Genomic DNA, 14,789 nt, shown 5'->3' with positions numbered 1-14,789 from the left:
CCGACCCTGGGGAGGATCCGCGTGTTTTCTACTTTTGGGGATATTCACCGTTTCGGTCCTTCCAAATTTTCTATTTCTCTAATGTCGTTTATTTTTTATTTGCAATTTTGACCCTATTAATTTTCTCTCATTTCGATCTGGTCCTCGTCAAAGCAGTGCGCTCTGGAGGCTAGGATTAATTTCCTTTTGGCCCCGCTTACTTTCGCGCGCATCACGATTTGGTCTGTTACAGTGTTTGTTATCACCGATTTCGGCCCTAATGTTTCATTGAGTTTCGATTTAGTCCTCTGTTTAGTACTTTGATTATTCATCATAAAATTGATCATTTTAATATTATTATTACTGTATTTCACTATTATTTTCGTATTATTTTTGTTTACGTATTCATACATTTATATATATATATATTTCTATGTTTTGTATTTGATAATCTATATACATATATATCTACATACTCATACTTTATGATCTATATACACATATCGGCATGCATAATTTCATGATATATATATACGCATACATTTTGTAAAATATATCTATATGTAAACATTTTATATAAACATGTACTTATTTTCATATTTTTATAATTTATGTACAGCTCCATATACATCTATATACGCATTTTACTTTCACAAATGTATATACATACTTATATATATATACTTTTACATATTAAAATATGTATATTTTTACATGTATACATTTTTATCTTACCTTATTTTTATATTTCACATATTTTATTTTTATGAATACGTATACACATTTATATGTTTTTTTTATTTTCATATAATTTTTATATACTTACACATTTTTTGATATATACACATTTATGTTTTCTTATACTTCATAATAGATATGTATATTTATTTTACACATGTATATAAATGCGTGCATTCTTATAATTTTTAATATACTAATATGCGCATGTAAATATTTTATCTCTCGCTATTTGGATTGTTGATGTCATTCTATTGGATATTTGTTTGTTAATCCATTCATTGTGTTCATTATTATTCTTAGGAAATGCTTTAGTTTCTTTTATGTACGTACTTATTATTTCATACTTTTTTTACTATGTATTTTATTTTTATTATTGCTTGTATTAGTGGTGCTTGTATTATCATTTTGTTATACATGTTAATATTGCATTTGTTCCCCCATTTTATGTTAAATTAATTTTGTTTAATATGGTTTAAAATAAACAAAAATTTTGCATTTTGAAATGCGAGAAGATCGTACCCTAACTTACGGGGTTTCAATCTCCATGACAAATCAAAATATGCAAATCATTTCAATCAAATTTTTATATATTCTCGAGAATTAATAAAAGGTTGCGTTCTAACTCACGGGATATGACCTACTTTTTAAACTCGAGATAATCAAACTCTTTCAAAATAAATAATTATTTTTTAGGCATTCATTCTCGTATCGGGAATTTTAGATGTTGTGTCCTAACTTACTGGATATGATTCTCTTTCTCGGATAACGTAAAATATGCCCTTTTTCCTGAAAATTTTCAATGTTTTAATACAAGGATTGTATTTTTTTTAAACTCTTCAAAGTTCTCAATTTTTGACATTAAGACATTAACTAATCAACTAAGTACCAATTTTGGGCGTTACGAGGGTGTTAATCATTCCTCGTGCGTAACTGACTTCCGAACCCGTTTTTTTCTGAATTTTGTGGACCAAAATCGTTGTTTTAATAAAATCAAATTGTTTATTAAAAATAACCACTTTTTAAGGTGATCCAATCACACTTTATTAAAAAAGATTGGTGGCGACTCCCGTTTTTGTTTTCATTTTTCAAAATCCAAGTCAACTCCGTTTTCATAAAAAAAAATGGTGTCAACACAATTCAAATATAAAAAAGTTAAATTGTGTTTTATCTTTTTTATTGAAAAATAAATAAAAAATCAATTTTTAATAATAAAAAAAATTACTTACTCAATTTTCAAATACATCAAACTATTCACCTAACTCAACCTAAAAAGAGGAGAAAGGCAGGGGTCCCCACCCAGGCACCGATGCACACCGCTACATACCCAGAATCACTCGCATTGTCCCACTTATCCATCCAAACATTGTATTTATTGAATTATACTCTAAATTCAATTGATCTCATGTAGATACGGCCAACATACATATTGAGATATAAAAACTTTGTATACCCATATATTTAAAAAAAAATTGAAGAAACACAACAGCTTTTGCTACTTCCAAACAATGCCACATTCCATCCGATTTGAAGATAGAAAACCAAAAAGAATCCAGTACATGTTTAATGGTTGGTTGTATAATACTAATTAAAGCAGCAATATATATCCACATCTCCTGCATAATTCTGGGAAGAAGTAAACTTTGGTAAATTCACGCAGCAATGCCCCTCTCTCTCTCAAATCAATCACCACAAAAGCTTCCATTCTGCAATGTCAAATCGTATTCACGATTTTATCATTTTAGCAGAATTCGAATAAATATCATACCATTCAACCCCAGCTCAATTTATTGTCATGAACCAGATCCGATCCTAAGCTCAAAAGGTTAGCCAACCAAATCGGGTTTAAACAAGACACTGCTAATCAAATAAGTAAAGCAACACATGGTATCTCGCTAGGTAACTACTTTGATCAAGGAGGAACTTGTCCATAAAAGAATATCATATAATCACATCATATCCTAATGCATCTTAATAGAAAACTCCATCAAACTTGGTATGAACAAGTATGTATATAACAATGACGTTATTAAGTTGACTCAAGGGATAAATATAAAGGACACATGTAAGAAACATGGCGAGTTCACAGATGAAGTTTCAGATTTTAAGGACACACTTGTCCAATTCTGAGGCAAAACATAACACTTCCATGTCGTTTGACGCTTTCAAAATCAACCCAGATAAAACAATTAATATATTAGTTTTTTAAAGAATAATGAATGAAGAAATTACCGGTAATACCTTTTGTCGGTGAGGGAGGTGCCATGGCATAACAAAGAATCGAACGGCCCAACATCGAAATCGTTGAAACAATCCCAGCAACGTAAAAGAACATGAGCAGACCAAGAACCCAGGGCATCAGCACGAACCCTAAAAAGAAAGTCACTGATCCACAAAGCATTAAAGAAACCGATATCCCTAGCATCAGCCAAGCGAATCCCACCGCCGATATCTTAGTCGGAACCGGCGTCGGTGGCGATCGGAGGAGATTCAGGACTAGCGCCGACAGCTCGTAAATAACACACGATAACGGATCCCGATGTTGATCATGACTTTGCTGTTCACTTGGCATCATTTTTTTTATTTCTTTTTCTAGGGAAAATTGGAAGACGAAATCTATTTGTAAAACCCGAAAATGAAAATCGGAAGAAAAATTAAGAAAGATTTGGGAAATCAGGAACTAAAGTAGACATTGTTTTGCTAAAAACAAGGCAAATGGATAAAGTTGAGACAGTTAACAAAAGGGGCGTTTGATTGGAGGACTAGACTGGATACTTGTGTTCTGTGAGGAAAAGCAAAACTCAAATGAATGGGCAGCCTTTGGTTCCTATCTTATCGGTCTCAACTTTGACCTTATTTAGCAAATATTAAAAAAAAAGAAGCTACATAATAAAAGTAGATAAAAAGGAAGATCACACTCAACCTATCCTTATTGCTCCTCTTTAATTCGGCGTTTAACAATTAACATTCCCACTTGTATAAATTAAAATTCTAAACATATGACAAAAAATTGTCTCCAAATTTCTTTTTCACATCTCAAATATCATACTCTTTTTTTTATCCTTCTCCTTTTCCTTTAATTTATAATATCTACAAAAACAATTATTTCTATACAAAAATTCATTTGCAAGTAGGGATAACCCGAATCACTTGAATTGATCCACTTTTAATTATTTAAAAGAAAACAGATCTCTTATGTTTTTTTTTTCAATTTTGAAACTGAGCAAATTAGCCCCTCCCAATAAAATTGTAATAATTTAATCTTTGTCAATTTCGAAAGTAAACAATTAAGGACAATCACGATGTTAATGTCTTCCGTCAATTGCACACATTTTTTATTAGTATATAACAAATTTAGCCTCTAATGTTTACATATTTTGTCATTTAGGCCTTAATTCTAAAAAATTCAACTAATTCAGTCTCAACATTTACACAAATGTTACGAGATAAACTTATTAAATTAGGACCAAGTTAATATAATGTGTGAACTTTAAGGGCTAAATTTGATATTCTACCATCAGAATCATTTACAATTGATGGGAAATATTAACATCGTGATTAATTTTCCTTAGCTGCTCACTTTCACAATTGACAGGGATTAAATTGCTCTGATTTTTTTAGAGGGACCAATTTGCTCAATTTCAAAATTGATCTAAGTTTGAAATTATACCAATCACTTGTCCTTAGTTGCTCACTTTCAAAATTGACAAGGATTAAATTGCTCTGATATTTTAGAGGGACCAATTTGCTCAATTTCAAAACTAACAAGGACTAGATAGGTCTTTTTACCAATTTTTTTAATGAAAAGTTAATCTGGGCAGAACAAAGCAAATTTCTTTTTAGACTGTGAGTACAGGGTAACTATGGTAATTGCTTGTCCCACCTTGCCTAGCTATATAGTATGATCATTTTACCTTTATATATAATTATTAAAAGGATAAAATGTGTTTGAGTTCGTATAAAGTTTCATGTTTAGACATAGAGGGGTTTTATATTTAAATATATAATTTTGAAAAATAGTGTTGAAGTATTTGCTTACCTTTAGAATGATTGAAAATATTAAAAATAACTAGTACAAATCAAATTGAAGTAGAGCAAAGCAGATCAGAATGAAAGTATCACACGTCCATGAAAATAGTAGTCCTTTTTTTTTTAATTACACATCCATAATGGAACATGGTAAGTGGTGGGATAGAGTGTTCTAATTATCAAAAGGTAATGAATTTGGTAACATTCATCTCCATCTCGCTCCACTTGCATCCTATTTGCAAGTAGGGAAAATTAGAGAGCTCCAAGTAGTGATTTATATTAATATAAAGTATTAAACTTCATTTCGTGATCCATCATTCATGGCAGCCAAGCCGGCCTATTTTATTCAATGGTTGGTTATTTGACCAGTTTCGCGGACCTATCCTATATGATAACATTGTTATGTATATATCAAAAGGTCAATGAGAGAAAATTTATTTTCTTGGTTCTATATGTTGACAATATTTTTCTTGTTGCAAAGGACTTTAATATATTGTGTCGGATGAATGTTTTTCTCTCTAATAACTTTGAAATGAAATATATGAAAGAGGGATCCTGTAACACCCCAAACCCGGCCTAGACGTTATGGCCGAATCTGGTAATGTTACGATGAAGGGTTTTGAAATCAGTGTTACTTCGATAAAACTTTGTATAGTTGTTTAATAAAACATCCAAGTTTTATAATTCATTTTCGTTAATATAACTTTTACTAAAAACGTTATTTAATTAATTCATTTGCCAAAACATAATTTACAGCGGAAGTCTTAAAAATCGTTATATTTTAGAAATTCAGCTCGTATTTTTAGAAAAACATTTGTTTTCTTAAAACCGTGAATCTAGTCAAACGTCGCAATAAAAGAGTCAAAACGCATCCAAAACCAAATAAAAATCAAACAGTCTGGAGAGTCCAATAATTACAAAACTCTCAGAAAATATTCCTTAATTTAAATAAAAACCATTTTTTATACAGTTCACGAACTTGTGGTCACCGTGAGACTCCGTCGCACATATCCGTTTAAGTCTGTAGATTACCTGTAAAGAACAAACAAAAAGATGTGAGTTTTCGTAAACTCAGTGTGTAACTCAACAGAAGTAGACATGCAATATACACAAAAAATCATATACAGATAGATACAGATTCGAACTTAGGTCCATAATAGATGCAGATAACAGAATCAGATAAACAGAGCAGATATCCAGAATCCTACCCCCATCTTCTACACACCATCTTGGACCATCCCATCACACCATATGGGGTTAAAAACACCCACATATCCATATACACCATATAGTGTCGATGTGACACATGACATATAATATGTAGACAAGCTGCCAGAATATAGGCGAAAAGTCACCATACAGACCACTTCCTCTGCATATACCATTATCACCCCAATCAATGATACAAAATATAGATACAGTAATATCATGCATAACATGCTCATATACAGATAACATATATACTTAAGCAGAACAGTCAGTTATACATATCGGTGTCCTACTCGGACCAGACTATCAAAATATCAGATCACATAATTTAGGGTTTGGTTAGCCCTTACCGACCCTACGATAGGGCCACAATCGATGGGAACGACCCGTGCGACCCTAGAAAAAATTTCAGAATTATAAGCCTACATGCCCCTATGGGCCCACACACTCGTGTGGCCCACACGCCTAAATTGGCCTTCCCCGTGTGGCCCATACGGTCTAGCCCAAAACCCACACGCTCGTGTGGCATGCTCGTGTGGGCCCACACACCCAACTTGGCCTAGCCCGTGTGGCCCACACGGCCACACTCACACCATCACACGGTCGTGTCTTGTGCAAGGCCACACCTTCATCAGACACATGGGAGTGTCTCCCACACGGCCAACCACACGGCTGGCCACACACCGGTGTGGCATCGACAAACAGCACTTTTGACTTTCGTTGAAACTCAGTTTTTCGCGTTAGGAGTACACACCTGGTATGATTTTCATGCGAAATCACTCCTGAGTCAACCATCACCTAAAATAAATACAACAAATCTTCCAAAATCAGTCTAAAATAAATACAACGAAACTGAAAATGGTGAAATTTAAGTGTTCAACGCTTACCCGATTTCCCAAACGACTTCAACTACGATTCCGCAAGAGAATAACCCAGAAGCTCCTGATTCTCTGCTGCCAAAAACACAAATTCAATACCCACAGAAAAACAACATCGTTCTAAATAGATTTAAAGGAAATTTCCCCGAACCCGAGTAAAAACATTCTATCACCACTTACCAAAATACGCAAGGAAACTGAAGAACCGAAATACCGAGATTGAATAATAAAATTGTGACAGAAGTAGAGAGCAATGGAAAATAATTTGTCAATTGACTGAAAAACGTAGAGAAAGGGAAAAACTCGCGTCTAATTTCTTAAGGAGAGAGAAAAAAGAAAAAATAAAATAAAATAAAATAAACAAAAAAAACAAATTAGATAAATCCCAACTCCCCATTCACTCAGACTTCCAATCTCATCGAAACTCTCTCAACCAACTGAGGCAAAAATACCACCTACTCTCACACCTAGATTCAAACACAGGACCTCTAGCACAGCAACCTCTTTACCACTCGAACCAATAGGTTTATTATGATATGAGTTCCTAAAGATAAAATATAACCCAACCCACCAAGGATAAGGCTAGGATTAAAAATTACAAAATTTGCAAATGTAAGACTTGAACCCAAGACCTCAAGCACACACCCAGAACACTTAACTACTGAAGCAGATACACATTTTTTCAAATTCCACAAAAACAAACTTAAATTAATCAGGGCGTTACAATTCTACCCCCTTAAAAGAAATTTTAACCTCAAAATTTACCTAATCCGAACAGATGAGGATACTACTGATTCATCAAGTTCTCAGGTTCCCATGTGGCTTCCTCAATGCCATGATTTTGCCACGGAACCTTTACTAACAGTATGGACGTTCTCTTCAGAACTTTGATATCTCGATCTAAAATCTGAACTGGCTCCTCCTCAAAAGTCAAGTTCGATCTAACCTCGATCTCCTCAATAGAAACAACGTGAGATGGATCAGACCGATACAGCTTTAACATCAAGATGTGAAACACGTTATGGATACGATCTAACTCTGGAAGTAGCTCTAACTGATAAGCGATCGGTCCCACATGTTTCAGAATCTGATACGGCCTAATGAACCTAGGAATCAACTTGCCCTTACGACCGAACCTCAGAACTTTCTTCCACGAAGATACTTTAAGGAATACGAAGTTACCCACAGCGTACTCGATATCTCTCTTTTTCAAAACTGCATAAGACTTCTGTCTATCAGAAGTCGCCTTCAGACGATCCCGAATCAGTCTAACCTTATCTTTAGTATCGAAAACCAGCTCAAGACCTAAAATTTGTTATTCACCCAACTCAGTCCAATATAACGGAGTACGACACTTACGACCATACAAAACCTCGTAAGATGCCATCTGGATGCTAGACTGGAAACTGTTATTATAGGTAAACTCAGCTAACGGTAGAAAATCCTCCCAACAACCTCAGAAATCAATCACACAACTCCGAAGCATATCCTCCAGTATCTGAATCACCCTTTCAGATTGACCATCGATCTGAGGATGAACGCAGTATTGAAGTCCAATCTCGAACCCAGAGCCTCATGCAGTTTCTTCTAGAACTAAGAAGTGAAGCAAGGATCCCTATTAGAAATTATCGAAGTCGAAACCCCATGCAATCTTACAATCTAAGAAATATAAAGCTTCGCTAACTTTTGTAGAGAGTAGTCCGTCCGAACCAGAATAAAATGAGTAGACTTGGTCAGTCGATCTACGATGACCCAAACAGAATCTTTTTTAGTGGGTGTCAAGGGCAACCCACTAACGAAGACCATCGTCACTCGTTTTCATTTCTATAAGAGAATCTTAACAGGTTTAGCAAACCCGAAGGCAACTGGTGTTCAACCTTAACTTGCTGGCACGTTAGACAATGAGCAACAAAATCCGTTACCTCTCATTTCAAACTCAGCCACTAGTACAGTTCTCGGAGATCTTGATACATCTTATTACCACCGAGATGCATAGCATAATGGCTACTATGCGCCTCTCTCAGAATCAACCATCTCATATCAGAATCATTCGGTACATAAACCCGACCTCAGAAACACAGATTTCCATCCTTATTCAATTTAAAATCAAAAGTACTGCCATTCTCAACCTGATGAAACCGTAGAAACAAAGACTCATCCCCTAACTGATTTTCTCGAATCTGTCCAATCTAAGTCGACTTAACTTGAAACTCGGCTAACAGACCCAAATCATTAACAGAATAAGACGAGTGAACATTGCTCTCAAATTAGTCATCACTCTACGAATGAGAACATCGGCCACCATATTGGCATTACCATGATGATACTTTATCGTGTAGTCATAATCTTTGAGCATCTCAATCCATAAACATTGTCTAAGATTCAACTCCTTCTGAGTAAGGAGGTACTTGAGGCTCTTATGATCGGTGTAGATAATACACCTCTCACCATATAGATAGTGCCTCCAAATCTTTAACGTAAATACCACTGCAGCTAACTCAAGATCATGCGTCGGATAATTCCCCTTGTGTGACTTAAGCTGACGAGACGTATAAACTACCACCTTACCATCTTGCATCAATACACATCCCAAACCGACGTGCGACACATCATTGAACACCATAAACTCTTTACCAGATTCAGGTTGTATCAAAACAGGAGCCTGAGTCAGAACAAACTTGAGCTTTCTAAAGCTCGATTGTTGCGTATCAGTCCAGACAAAAGGAACATTTTTATGCAGAAGCTTAGTCAAAAGAGCTGCAATCAGAGAGAACCCTCAACAAACTACCGATAATAACCCGCAAGACCTAGAAAATTACGGATCACAGATACATTCTTAGGTTGTTTCCAATCAAGCACAACCCCAATCTTTCTAGGATCAACTCGGATCCCCTCAGTAGAAACCACGTGCCCTAGAAAAGTTACCTTTCACAACCAGAACTCACACTTGCTCAACTTAGCGTAGAGCTATTTCTCTCAGAGTGTCTGAAGCACTACTCTAAGATGCTCATCATGCTCATCATCAGTCTTAGAGTACACCAAATATCATCGATGAAGACTATGATGAATAGATTTAGATACGACTAAAATACCTGGTTCATCAGATCCATGGATGCAGCCGGAGCATTCGTCAAACCAAAGGGCATAACTAGGAACTCGTAATACCCATAACGAGTTCTAAATGTCGTCTTATACATAACAGCTTCCTTAACTCTAAGCTGATGATACCTAGATCAGAGATCAATTTTCGAGAATACTGAAGCCACTCGGAACTAATCAAACAAAAAGTTGATCCTCAGAAATGAGTACTTATTCTTCACAATCAGTTTATTCAACTGTGAGTGGTTGATGCGCATGATCATGGTACCATCCTTTTTCTTCACAAACAGAACCGGTGCCCCCTACGGAGACATTCTAGGATAGATGAAACCACGATACAGAAGCTCTTGAAGTTGAGCCTTAAGCTTTGTAAGCTCATTCGGTGCCATACGGTATGGAGGGATAGATACCGGAGCTGTACCCAGTAGAAGCTCAATGTCGAACTTAACTTTTCGATTCCGAGGTAAACTCGGTAACTCCTTAGGAAAAACATCCAAAAATTCCCTCACTGTTATGATATCCCCAACAGAAGAGTCCTCAAAAATTGAAACACTAACGTAAGCCAAATACGCCTGACCTCACACCCTTTCCAAACCAATTTCTCAGCCACTAGAGTGGAGATCACATTAGATAAGTAATCTCAATGCTCACCTATCATAACCACTTCCTTTTCATCCTCGGTCCTCAGAACAACCCTCTTAGTTGTACAATCCAAACTAACTCGGTGCTCAATTAACCAGTCTATACCCAGAATTAGGTCAAACTCCCCAAGCGGTAACTCCATCAAATTTGTCGGAAACATAGTCCATTGTACTTCAAACGGAACATTCTTATAAAGTCTATTTACTCGAACAGACTGCCCCAACGGACTTAGTATAGTAATCTCTTTCATGCCATACATTCAATCCATAGTACAAGTAAAATATATGCAATACCTATTGAACATGTTCCTCTATATTTATATAACCCAAATACCAAAATATTGAACATAAACATTTTATCACATCCAAAAGTTGCCACAAGTTTTCAACATCAATTATACCACAAACATACTTAACATTACAACCACTTGACACTCCTATGTACATGCCACATATAACCAAGTTCAAAATAATAAAAAGTCTACCGAATCGGGAGAAAGATGGTGTGAGCTTCTTGTTGATCCAATCGACATGTTCTGAATATCCAAAATCTACAAAGAAAGTAGTAACAGTAGGTAAGTATTACGAATACTTAGTAAACTCATACAATATAAACAATTAACTTACCTTAATTATTTAACATATACAAATCATTATGCAAAACAATTTCACCTATCATGGCATAACACAACAACTTCAGCAAGGTGAAATTTAATATATAATCACACTCATAATTCTCAAATGGAAATATTCCAAGTTCAAACCAACATACTTCACATGCTAAATTTCAATTCATTATTTACCATTATCAATATCATAATTTCACATTTAATATCTTTTATATTACCCGATGAAACATTATAAAAGAACTCAATACACAGATTGATATCACATCTGATGCTTGACCGCCTCCCGGCATACTAATGTTAGAAGTGAGAATACTGCAATTAAAGATAAGAACTAAAGCGGTGTTCGCAAGCATACAGGTGAGGTTGTAATATAGAAATTACAACGGAACACATAAGTATTCCGAATATCGTACCCAAAGGAGGCTTGATTACAATAATACTAACTTCTACGCTAATAGGTCTAAATAGTACTTAATCCAAATTATATTACGATTATTCATAAAATAAGTGAAAATAAGAATAATGCAAAGAATATAAAATATCAAAAGAAACAGATTATATATTTCTCATATTCTAAAGGTAGAAGACTAACTTGCTTCAATGTTCATAGTTAACTCCTATTTTGGGTTCTACTCAATCAGCTAGTCATTAACCAAGTAGGGCTTCTCGGCCTTCTACTAACCTAATGAGTCGGCAAGCACTACTTATCTCTCTATGTCACAGGTCAAACCGGGTCAAGCTAAGGGGTGCCCAGTAGATTTCTCCTCTCGGATTCCTTTCTATCTAAATGACTTCCTAGGGTTGTTAAGCCTAAGGTTTAAGTCATCTTTTCCCAAATTATCTGATCTGTTAAGAAGCCCTAACTAATTGTCAACTAATTCCACATCCGCTTGTTAATCTCCCTAAGGGTTTAGTTATTCATAGATCTATCAAACATCATCATAGATTTGAATTGAAACATATAAATATTAAAAATCAATTAAGGAGAAATAAAAATATTTTGAAGATTGTATTGAAGACTTGAAGTGCAATTCTTGATAAAGTCTAAGTGATCCACAGTCTGAATCAACCGAATGAACGAAATAAGAACAATAATAAACTGAAAGTAAAAACTTATAAAATAAAAACCTAAAACTAAAAGTATGAAACCTAATAGAGGGGGAAAATCCCTTAAACAGTTCTGAGTAATTAGATTTATAGGCCTTAGGTTAGTGTCGGTTGTGAATGTGTAATGAGAATGTGCAAGTATACATGTCAAATCAAGTAATAAAGTGATGATTGAGTATCGTCTCCATAAGAATCAGAATTGACTAAAATAATTGGTTATGCTATTACTATGAAACTAACTAATTAAACTGAACGAAAAGAATAGGTGATTAATTGATAAATAAATGTAATGAATGATTAAGAAAATCAATTATGACTAAAAATATGCTAGGGTAATTAATTTTATGGAAATTCTCAAAGAATAAGTAGGAAATAGTTTATATTGTTGAATGATAAAGGTTGGCATTACTTGGGTTTATTTCTATAATATAATAATGCTGGCAAAATCTTGACCATTCTACTGCTCAGGGAATCACTACTGCAGTCTGCTTCTTTCGAAAGCCAGACTTTGAGCTATCATTCTGAGTATTTGTATGTCTACAGAATTCAAGAATGATATCCGAATTTTTCTCCCATTCCTTATACAGATTGCAACTTCTATGTCTAGAGTGCTACAAATATTCTTTCAAATACTTGCCTGTATCAACCGATTATAATCAAATATAATTAATATTTTCAGAATTCAATCAGATCTAATAACATGCTACACAATCATCTATGTCTAGAGCTTGCATGCATGCATTAAAAATAATCACAAATCAAATAAAACAGTATTCAACTCAAAATCAAACCATGGTCATTACAGATAATAAAAATTCACCCAAAATAATTCCAACCCAAAGAAAATTAGCTTATGGGTTGAACATTTGAATCCATAATAAAACCATTCAACATCATTATTTAAATCCATAATGTTAAAGCTATTATTGTTAATCTTTCATAAGTTTGCCTGTTAAGATTTTTAAACTAGAAATTTATAGTTGTATTTTCATTTAGCAGGTCAGCTAATTAAACATATTAAAATGTTACTGATAATATGTGAACTAAGTTAAGTATGATTAAAGAAGGCATATTTGGTTGTTTTAGTCATGTTAATCGTACAATTTAGTTGTAAATTGTCCATAGTTTTTTTAGAGATGACGTGACATTTTGTAACCGGACCCATCGGTCGGGTCGGGTACAGGGTGTTACATTGAAGCTTTCGACCAAAGATTGGCTAGTACAATTTAGTCATTTTCTTGTAATTTTATACATTTGAGGTCATGAGGGCTTGATTTAGCTAGCCCATATACCAATTTATAAAATTGTTGATTTCTTGAAGTTTTTGGTGTTAAATTGATACATTTTAAGCTTAGATGTGAAAAGGACTAAATTGTAAAGCTTAATTGATAGTTTTGTACATTAGGGACCAAAGTGAATAAAATGTAAAATTGATTTTATAAATAAGAAATAGGAGGCCCTTTATGGATATTAGTGAAATTGGATTTCTATGTGGAGTTTTAAATTGAAATTTATGTTAGTCCTGATTTTAGTGACTAAATTGAATAAATTGCAAAGTTTGTGTAAATTGACAATTGATTTGGAATTGGTTGATTATTGATAGTGTTATATGTTTTATGTTAATCCATAGCTAATGTCGACCCGGATTCGTCGAGAGGGAAAGGAAAATCCAAAATCATCGAAAAATAGCTCAGAATTTTCGGTTTGTATTTGTATGATTCGGGACCAATTTAATTGATGCATTTTCATGTCATTTTATATAGTTATTTGAGGTGAGTTATTTAGGATTACTTGAACTAATTTGATGTGTTTGAGATTAATTTCCAAGATAGGGACCAATTGAATAAAGTAAAAAACTTATAATTTACTTGATATTTGATAATTGGCATGAAATTGTGTTGAAATCTGTTATATAAGTTATGGGATTGTGATATGTTGATTGATTTGTGATTATTGAATTGTAATTTAAACTATATATAATGAATCGAAAATAGAATACCCTATTAGTTGTTCAGACCGAGTAGGATATAGTTGGCATGCCATAGGGTCAGAGTACTGAGTAAAAACATCATTGTCAGGCAATTCGGGATGATAGATATTATGTTTTGAGTCATCGTTTTTAGGCAATCCGGGGTAAAAGATTGATTGAGTTGACAAAACCATTATTGTTGGGCAATTCAGGATGATATTATATATGTTATAGCACCATTATTGTCGGGCAACCCAGGGTGATGGATCCATATATCCACACCGAGTCCATATCTGGTTAATAAAGTTAAAAATTCATGAATTGGTTCAATGGTAATGAATGAAATGTAATGGAAATGTGAAATACAATATTATGCAAATTAAGTTGAAAATGAGCCCTGAGGGTTATTTGAATAATACTAATGCTTATGGACTCGGAAAATGTGGAAAGGATACATGAAATTGGGCATTTATGAATGTGTAATGTTTGCTAAATTATTTAATACATATTT

At 34.1% G+C, this 14,789-nt stretch overlaps 1 protein-coding gene across 2 annotated transcripts; it reads right to left on the bottom strand.

The window, feature by feature from the left end:
• Positions 1-2,146: 2,146 nt before the first annotated feature.
• Positions 2,147-3,800, bottom strand: LOC107903960 (uncharacterized). Of its 2 annotated transcripts, none has more exons than XM_016830190.2 (2): positions 2,950-3,800; positions 2,147-2,423 (listed from the first exon to the last, which is right to left on the bottom strand). In XM_016830190.2, exons 1-2 carry the CDS (start codon positions 3,290-3,292, stop codon positions 2,404-2,406), a joined length of 363 nt encoding a protein of 120 aa, XP_016685679.1. In that variant the 5' UTR covers positions 3,293-3,800; the 3' UTR covers positions 2,147-2,403. The 2 variants fall into 2 exon arrangements, with proteins under 2 accessions (XP_016685679.1, XP_016685680.1); XM_016830191.2 differs by having other exon boundaries at positions 2,959-3,768.
• Positions 3,801-14,789: the final 10,989 nt, after the last annotated feature.

The sequence above is a fragment of the Gossypium hirsutum genome, chromosome D05 (genome assembly GCF_007990345.1).
Source record: "Gossypium hirsutum isolate 1008001.06 chromosome D05, Gossypium_hirsutum_v2.1, whole genome shotgun sequence".
NCBI classification, from domain to species: Eukaryota; Viridiplantae; Streptophyta; class Magnoliopsida; order Malvales; family Malvaceae; genus Gossypium; species Gossypium hirsutum.
Note: the sequence above shows the minus strand (reverse complement) of the source record. Positions and strands in the feature narration are given on the sequence as shown.